The sequence below is a fragment of the Tupaia chinensis genome, unplaced genomic scaffold (assembly GCF_000334495.1).
Source record: "Tupaia chinensis unplaced genomic scaffold, TupChi_1.0 Scaffold000605_1, whole genome shotgun sequence".
NCBI classification, from domain to species: domain Eukaryota; kingdom Metazoa; phylum Chordata; class Mammalia; order Scandentia; family Tupaiidae; genus Tupaia; species Tupaia belangeri.
In genome coordinates, this window is record NW_006160123.1 from 3,846,876 (window position 1) to 3,856,235 (window position 9,360).

The window sequence follows — 9,360 nt, forward strand, 5'->3', positions numbered from 1 at the left end:
ACACACAATTAGAAAAGGATTATTCGATTACTCCAGATTAATTGAGAATTGACTAAACAAAAGGTAAACTTGAGAAATATCACCTAGTTTGAATAAATCAAAAGAGGCAATGGATGAAAATAGGAAATAAGAAAATAAATATAAATAATGTATAAATAAAATAAATAAGTAAAATGAATTTAAAAATAGAAATAAGGAAACCATAAGGAAATCTTAAGATTGAATAAATAGAACTTGCAAACATTTTAGTAAGACTGCAGAACTTTTAGTGAGCATGTGGGGAAGCCAACTTTGTCATGCCATTTGTGGAGAAACATTTGGCAATGTGTTTAAAAAATGTGCAAGTCATTTGACCCAGAAATTCTGCTTCTAGGAATTTATCCTCAGTTAGTATTTAGTTCAGTTTCAAAAGATACACACACACCAGCGTTGTATAATAATGAAATAGTAGAAACAGCTACAAAAACCTATCTATATATAATAGATAAAATTAAATATGAAACAACTATAAAAGCACTTGCTTTATTGCAATCTGTTGAAATGATAATAAACAATATTAAACCATACTTCAAGAAAATCAGAGAACCTTAACCAGGGCAGATGTATACACACACCGTCTTACCTAGACATATCATATTCAAACTACAGAAAACCAAAGATAAATAGAAAATCTTGAAAGAAGAGGGGTTAAAAAAAAAAAAAAAGAAGAGAGACACATTAAACAGGATAAAGGTAAGAATTACCGCAGACTTATTTCCCAAACTATGCAATCCAGAAGACAGTAGAAAGAGATCTTTCTAGTACTGGGAGAAAAACAATCTCTCAATTCAAAACCCCTCTCAACTGAAACAAAGAAACAAACATCCTCTCTCATTAACAAGGTAATGTTTTCAAAGTTTTTTTTTTTCCTAATTAGGTTAAATGGTATAGTTATATTGCTTTGTTGCTGTTTATGTGTGAGTATGTGTGTACTTGTGCTTAAGTATGTACACATTTTTTAAAAGTGTGTGGCCAATAAGATGTTGAGTGCAGGTGCTTCTCTCCTAATGTTTTGTCCAAGTTAGATTTTTAGAGACAAATGAGTCAGTTTTAAATAAGGAAACAGAACAGTGTTTCAGAGGATGGAAAACAAGCATAGGCTTCTTTAGCTTCAGGTTCTTAATAACAAAGAGAAAGAAACTTAAATGTTGTCTAGAATCTTATAAATAAATCTTATAAATCACAAAATGTGATTATAGCAGTCTGAGGTTTTTCAATAATAACTCATTGAAAACAAATTTCCTCATTTATGAGTGTGAATATACTAATAAAATGCTCACTTTATTGCTAGTGTGGTTCTTAAAATGCTATAGCTGATGCTATAACCTATAGCCAAAATACTTCGACATCAAAGTATTATTATAGCACATACACCCCAAAAGTATGGTTAATTTTTTTTTTAAAGCACACCTGGGGACCAGCAGTTAGTGTAATGGCTATGTCGCTGGACTCCCACGTAGCCAACCACAGTTTGGGTCCCGGACCTGTTGACTTAAACTCACACCAGGCATGTGTGCGTGCGTGCCCAAGATCCCGAGAGGAGAATGGAGGAGAAGGGATTGCGATGTGGCTATCCCCCCTGGGGGGTGATTTCTCGCTTTCTGTCTCTATGTCTCTCTCTGTCTTTCTGGCGAACGTACACACCCTATAGCAATAAATAAGTAAATAAATAAAAGCACACTTGATATAATACAGAGGGAGAAAAATGAATCAGAAAGTACAGTATGAGAGTAATGATGGACATTCGTTCCACTTAAGTTTCAAAAGCGTCTACTATGTGGATAAGAGACCTCTGACCCATAGACTGGTTCCTCCTTTCCTGTTCTGTTACTCAAGGTATTTTATTCAGCATAACCTACCAAGTTACAAAGATTAATAGTGATAAGAGGAACAGAAAATCTGAAGGGTTCTTGATTTATAAAAAGGTATTGTACAATATATACAGAAAGTCCCTTGATGTACTTGAGACACCCCCAATTTTGACAACTGAAGATATTGTGACTTGTAAGTTCTTTTCATGTCATATTTCAAGTGGGCTATTTAATTATTAGATATTTACCAGATTTTGAGCCCTGTCTATAAAACTTAAGTGAGAAAAATATTTCAGATAGACTCTAATCTATACTTCACTGGGAAAAAAAAGACCAGAAAAAATAAATCTCAAACTCGATGGAGCTTTAAATGCATCATTACTATTCAGTTTTTTCACCTTGACAACAGGAAAGCCTGAGGAGGCATGAGGTAGTATTAATTCTTACATTAAAATGGTAAATGCATATACATGTACACACTGTTGGTTTAATCTCACCAAGTCAGCCTATTAACATACAATTTGGTAGAGAATTTCCTGGAAGCATCTGGTGTATATACCTAAACAGTGGCTGTTTTTCCTCTTGTCTTGTAGATAATGGCTAGCTATAGAAAACTGTGTTTGGAGGGTAATGTAGTGTTTGTATTACATAAAATGTATTAGAGGGGCAGGCTGGTGGCCTAGTGAGTAAGGGTGCTGGACTCCCATGTGTCCAACTCTGGCTTAAGTCCTGGACCTGGCAGCTTGCTTTCTCACTTTCCCTCTCTCTCCCTCTCTCTCTCATTCAGTCCCTCTCTCATCAAATTAAAATAAATAAAGCTAAATAAACTAATTTGTTAAAACATTAAAAGAAATATTAGAATATCTTCTTAGAGTATTTTTACTTTGAATAACATCCATTTTACAAATAGATTCTCTCACGACAGGGACTTTTTTTCCCCAGAAACTTTTTAAAATCAGCATATTGTCTATAATGGTGGAAGTACATGTGATTATTTTTAGTACAAAATTACAATGTGTAATGATTAACTTAGGGTGATTAGTATACCCATCACCTAAACCACTTAGGAGAATTCAAAATCCTCTTTTTTAGGTACTTGGAGATATACAGTAAGTTATTATTAACTATATTCACCCGCTGTATTTTACAACACTAAATGTTCCTCTCATCAGTCAGTGATTTTTATTTCCATCAGTCAACATCCCTTTATCCCTTCTCTCTCCCTATTTTTCCCAGCACTCTGTAGTCATTTTTTATCTAAAGAGAGACTCTTGACAGTAAGTGGTGTCCACATCTGTGGTGTTGAGGCAGCTCCTTGCAGTGACCTTGGCTGCAGCTCCAAACTCTGCTCTCTCTTGCCCCTCACCATCATGCTCCTTCAGAATGGGACTCAATTGTTAGCTCTGTTCATTAAAAGGCATCCTCTGAGCATGTGCACAGGGTTCTTGGGTCATGATTTCATTGGCTGAATGGACCTTGCTCTCTCACCAGGTGAAAGTTCACCAGCACACCTGAAGGCTGGGCCTGTGGGACTCTGGTGGCACAACCATTGGGGCTCTGTGTCTAGAAGAGGTGTTTCTGAACTGTAGTCTAGGGGCCAGTTGCATTGGGGTGCTTGTTATTAATGCATTTTTCCAGTTCCAGTCCTATTAACTGTGATCCAGTATAGGAGGGGTAGTCATTCTGATGTATACTGAGGTTTGGTAATATTCGGGTTACTTAAACTATATTAGGATATCTTACAATATTTTTTGCTTAGAAAAATATCTTCAGGGGGATCAGCAGTTAGTGTAATGGCTGTGTCGCTAGACTCCCATGTAGTTGACTGCAGTTCGAGTCCTGGACCTGGTGGCTTAAACTCACGCTGGGCACATGTGCGTGCATGCCCAAGATCTGGAGAGGAGAATGGAGGAGAAGGGATTGTGGCGTGGCCATCCCCACTGGGGGGTGATTTCGCGTTTTCTGTCTCTCTGTCTGTCTCTGTCTGTCCGGCGAGCACACGCACCCTATAGCAAAAACCTCTCAAAAAAAAAACAAAACCCCCTAAAAAAAAAAAAAAAAAAAAAAAAAAAACTTTTGCAAAGGTACCAAAGCACAATTAACTTTGTTGTGTTTCAAGAACAGAAAAAAGGCCATAGTGGCTGGTACTCAACAAGCCAAGGAAAGAGAGATGTGAGGTTGGGTAGGTTATGTAGGCCCCTGAGCACCATAGTGCACGGCATAATAGATTGAGGAGGGTAGGAATCAGAAGTTTACCTGAAAATAGGAGTCGAGTTGAGGGGGATATGAGAATCATCAGCATTTTGATGGAAAGCTTCTGGAATAGGTAGTCTAACTTACGGAGAAGCTGTGGAGAGAGAATTGAAGAGGGCCTACTCAGAGGACTAGGAGTAGCCATTGATTGGTATAGGTGGAGGCTAGGAGTAAAACCAGGAGACTAGGCCTGCGAAGCCACTAGAGGAGAATGTTCAAAGACAGATGTTTGTTGTGTTATTGCTGCTGGAAAGACTAGAACACTACTGTCCAGTACAGTAGCCGCTAACCACATGTGGCTACTGAGCCCTTGAAATGTGACTAGTGCAAACTGAGTAAAACTAGTGTAAGATAAAATCCACACTGGATTTCAAAGACTAAGTGCAAAAAGAAGAATAAAAATATTTCATTAAGAGACCAGATAGTAGTAAATGAAGTAGTAAAATGAAGCTTTCTGTAAGGCAGTCTCACATGGGAAGGTTCCGGGTTCATGTCCAGAGACCTCCCTGAGTATGCTTGGCACATGTTTGCTCATGATCTGGGGCTGGCTGAAGGCTCGAGGTGATCACAACATCAAGACCCTCTTGGGGGTATTGTCTTCCTCTCTTTGCCCCCTCTTTTTTACTTGTGAAGGAAATTAATAAACTTTTTTAAAGTCTTTTAAATTTTTCATTAATATTATTTTTTAAATTTAGATTTTTTCTTAAGGCACATGTACTCATTGAGGAGAGACAGAGAGGAAAGTGAGAAATCACCCCCCAGGGATGATGGCTACACCACAATCCCTTCTCCATTCTTTTCTCAGGATTCTAGGCACACAAGCACACGTGCTCATCATGATTTTCAAGCTGCCAGGTCCGGATTTTGAATCCTGGTCAGCCGTGTGAGATTCCAGCACCCTAACCACTATGCCACCTGCTGGCCCCTTCATTAATAATTTTAAAGTAATGATTACATGTGAAATGATAATATTTTGGTTAAATAAAATATATTACTAAAATTTAACCTACTTCTATTTACTTTTTAAAAATACGGCTACCAGAAAACTTTAAATCACACATGTGGCTTGCATTGTATATTTATTTTGTAGTTTGGTAACACAGAGCTCATTAGCAAACTTGGTAAGATAAACTGTCTTGAGATTAATACCCAGCAAACTGTTTACACATTGATGAGACTGAATCACCATCATAATAATGCTGTTCTGCCTAAAATTAAATAAGAAAACTCATCAGTATAATTTCTTCCAGATTTTTTGACATGTGTGTAAATGGTATAATGAGTTCAAATAAATTGTTAGTATGTATTTAAATTAAATCTTTTTAAAATCAACTCTCAAATGTAGTTAAAATATTTTTAACCTATTTTCTCTTTCCTTTTTTCTTTTTTCTTTTTTTAATTTTTATGATTTTGGATATCTGGCCAGGAAACTTCATGGTGTTATGGTCAACGTGCCGCACAACTGTGTTCAAATCTGTCACCAACAGGTTCATTAAAAACCTGGCCTGCTCGGGGATTTGTGCCAGCCTGGTGTGTGTGCCCTTCGACATCATCCTCAGTACCAGTCCTCACTGTTGCTGGTGGATCTACACCATGCTCTTCTGCAAGATTGTCAAATTTTTGCACAAAGTCTTCTGCTCTGTGACTATCCTCAGCTTCCCTGCCATTGCTTTGGACAGGTAAGGTCAGGTAGCCAGTGCTCAATTTAAAAAAAAAATATATTGAAAAAATAGCATCATGAAGCAAAAGATGAACAATCACTGTTTAATATACTTCTTTGTAATCTCTTATGGTCAACAGAAAGAGATTGAAGGTCTGAAACAGATGCTTTACAAAAACAGGTTAATTTAACAGCAGCCATAGGAAAAGATCATTGAGAAAAGACCTGGGAGTGCAGGCGCAAAGCGGCTGGACCATAGTCTCTCCAGCTTGGTTGGAATTGGTAGTGTTCATGTTGTAATTTACAATAGTTTGCTCATTTGTTCAATAACTTTGGAATTAGGACTCTGATGTAGGATGGAAACATTTCTGAAAGATTAAGTGGCTGTTTTATGAATGATTAGACGGTCTAGTTGGACTTAGCTAGATAACACCAGAATGTTTTTAGAGGATTTATTTCCAAGACTTCATATCGTGACAGTGGTGGTTTTCGCTTCCCGAAGGAGGAGATTCTTGTATCTTAGTTACTGTTATCTTATACATAATTTGATCAAAGTTAGGAGCAAAGATCTCATTAATCAATAGCTTCTTGCCTTTTCCCTCTGTTGCTAGCACTTCCTGAATACAGTTTAGATAATAGTACATTTTAGAGAATAGAACTAAATATGCAAACAAAGATTGAGAAATATTTTGTGTACATGAGTACTTTTGATTTCAAGATTTAGGGAGAGGAAAAGTTGCTGAAGGGAAAATGCTGGCTATTCTGACTTTATATCCTAAGTGAAAATTTAACTATATTTTGGATGTATTTGAAAATGTTAAACTCTTTGTTTCTTAAAACAAATTTAAATTTTAGTTGTCTGTTAGGATATTGATTGCTGAACTGATCTGTGGAGTCACTTCAGCCTCTCAGGCCTTGAACCCTGATTTCATCAGCTGCCTCATGTCTACACAGAGGAAAACACAGAAAGAGTCACACAAAGTCATTGCCTTTGTGGTTAAAAGAGTGTATTCTTAGAACCAGCAGATGGCATAATGGTGACATCACCGGGCTCACATGTAGTCGACTGCTATTCAAATCCCAGACCTGGTGACTTAAAACTCATGTTGGGTGTGTTTTCATGTGTGCCCAGGATCCCTTGAGGAGAATGGAGGAGAAGGGACTGTGGCATAGATGTCCCCCGGGGGTGATTTCTCGCTTTCTGTTTCTCTGTGTCTCTGGTGAGTGCATGTACCCTATAGCAAAAATCTCTCTCTGTATTAAAAGAGAGAGAGAGAGAGAGAGAGAGAGGATTTTCATGCAGAAAGTCTGGTTTTGAGTCCTGCTGGGTGGCTTTGGGCAAGTTGCTTAATCTTCCTAAGCCTCAGGTTCTTCAGCTGTTGGAAGAATTAAGTGAATTCTTTAGGGCTTCTGCTTGGATTGGTCATATCACCATTTAGCTTTCTTTCTCTAGGCTTCTTCTGATTGGCACATTCTTCCTTAGATATTATTGTCTGCAATCATTTTATCACCAGGTCTTGCTGGAAGCCACTTCAGCTCTTTAGAACCTAGAATCTCACTATCTACAGAGACAAAGAAGCCAGGTCACCAGGCTGGGCCAGACTGGCACATGCAGAGTATGTCCACATTCCCATCTGTAGGGCTCAGCCACTCACAGAAGCAACTAGTAATTGCAGGTGTCTAGATTCAGTGGGCAGGACTTTTTATTTTTTTAGAAGAGAAATAATAAAAAAATTCAGATTTCTATCATTTGTAAATGTCTGAAGTTAATTTTTATTTAGAAAATATTATGTGAACCACTGAAATCCCTTCAGCAAGCTGAATGTATGTCCTGAGATGCCACTTTCCCACGCTTGCTTCATAGTGACTTTACACATCCCTTCCATTGCTCAACAAATGACCCTTGAATGTCTGGAAAGTGCCATTGCACAAGACTGGAATATAAAAGTAAAAAGTCAGAAGTTCTGGTGGGTGCATTTGTATTCATGGCAGGGGCTCTGATTGCTCTTTGTACTATCTGCTCTGGTGAGGTGTTTTTGTTTGTTTGTTTTGTAAGAATTATTTTATTTAATTCATCTTTCTTCTTCTTTCTTTTTTTTTATTTTTCTTTCTTTCTTTTCTTTTTTTTTTTTTTTACTTGACCAGTGAGAGACAGAGAGAGAGAGCAGGAAAGGGAAAGTAAGAAAGCAAGCCACCAGGTCCAGGACTCAAACTGCAGTCGGCCATGTGGGAGTCCAACGCCTTAACCACTATGCCATCTCCTGGCCCCCTCTGGTGGTCTTAAGTCTTTGTACATTGTGGACTTTTCTTTTCTGAAGTCCTTTTCTCTTTTCTTTCTTTCTTCTCTCTTTCTTTCTCTTCCTTCCTTCCGTCCTTTTTTTGGGGGGGCTAACAGTTTCAAGGTATAATTTACATATTATAAAATTCACCCCTTAAAAATGCACAAGTCAGACCAGCAGGTGGCATGGAAGTTCAAGGGCTGGATCCCACACGGCCAACTTCATGTTTCAAGTCCTGGATCTGGTGGCTTGAAAATCGTATGGGGCATGTGCATGTGCCTGCTCAAAATCCCAAGAAGAAAGTGGAGGAAAAGGGATTGTGGGGTGGCCATCCCCCCTGGGGTGGGTGATTTCTCACTTTCCCCTTCCCTCTCTCTTTCTCTCTCTCTCCCTCTCTCCCCTCTCTGTCTCTCTCTTTCAAGTACATGCACCCTATAGCTAAAAAACTGGAAAAAGCCAATAAGCTTTAGTGCACTAACAGAGTTTGGGCATCACCACAATCTAATTTTAGAGCATTTCAGTTACCCTGCAAAGAACCTCATTCCCATTTGCAGTCACTCACCATTCCCACCCCAAGACTTAAGCAACCACTAATCTATTGTACCTTGCATCTTCACATGTTTGCACATTTCATATCATTGGAGTCATATAATGTATTGCTTTGTGTGTGTCTGGCTTCTTTTACTTAGCTTGTGTTCAAGGTTTACCATGTTGTAGCATGTATCAATACTTAATTCATTTTTATGCCAAGTCATAGTCCACATTTTGTTCTCCATTTAGTAACTGCTGAACATTTGGGTTGTTTCACTTTTTGGCCATTGTGAATAATGCTGCTATGAATCCCAAAGTGTTTTGTTTTAGAGAGATTTTTGCTATGGGATGCATGTGCTTGCTGGAGAGATAGAAAGAGAGACAGAGAGACATAAAGTGAGAAATCACCCCTCGGAGGAAATGACCATGCCTCAGTCCCCTCTCCTCCATTCTTCTCTTGGGATTTTGGGCATGCACGCACATGTGCCCTGCATGAGTTTTAAGTTGCTGGGTCCAGGACTTGAACCACAGTCAACTACATGGAAGTCCAATGATGTAACCATTATGCCATCTGCTGGTCCCTCCCTAAGGCTTTTTTAGACCAGGATTCAGCGAGTGGGAACACATGATCTTGAACAGTTTGCTGTCAGACCTGGATGTAATGCAGTAATTCCTGTGGGTTATTTCCGGGCCTTTGGTCTTAGGCAAGGAAATGTGCAAATAATAGGGAATCTTTATTTTCTTCCAGCCAAAAAAAAAAAAAAAAAAATATTTTCCCCTTTTTTTT

General features: G+C 38.4%; 1 protein-coding gene across 1 annotated transcript in view; it reads left to right on the forward strand.

Moving 5' to 3' along the window:
* The window catches only part of GPR176 (G protein-coupled receptor 176), a 140,520-nt gene that overhangs the window by 124,862 nt on the left and 6,298 nt on the right, over window positions 1-9,360 (forward strand). Inside the window, exon 2 of the mRNA XM_027775834.1 lies at window positions 5,530-5,782. Coding sequence (XP_027631635.1) covers window positions 5,530-5,782 — 253 coding nt within the window. The remainder of the gene's footprint in view (window positions 1-5,529; window positions 5,783-9,360) is intronic.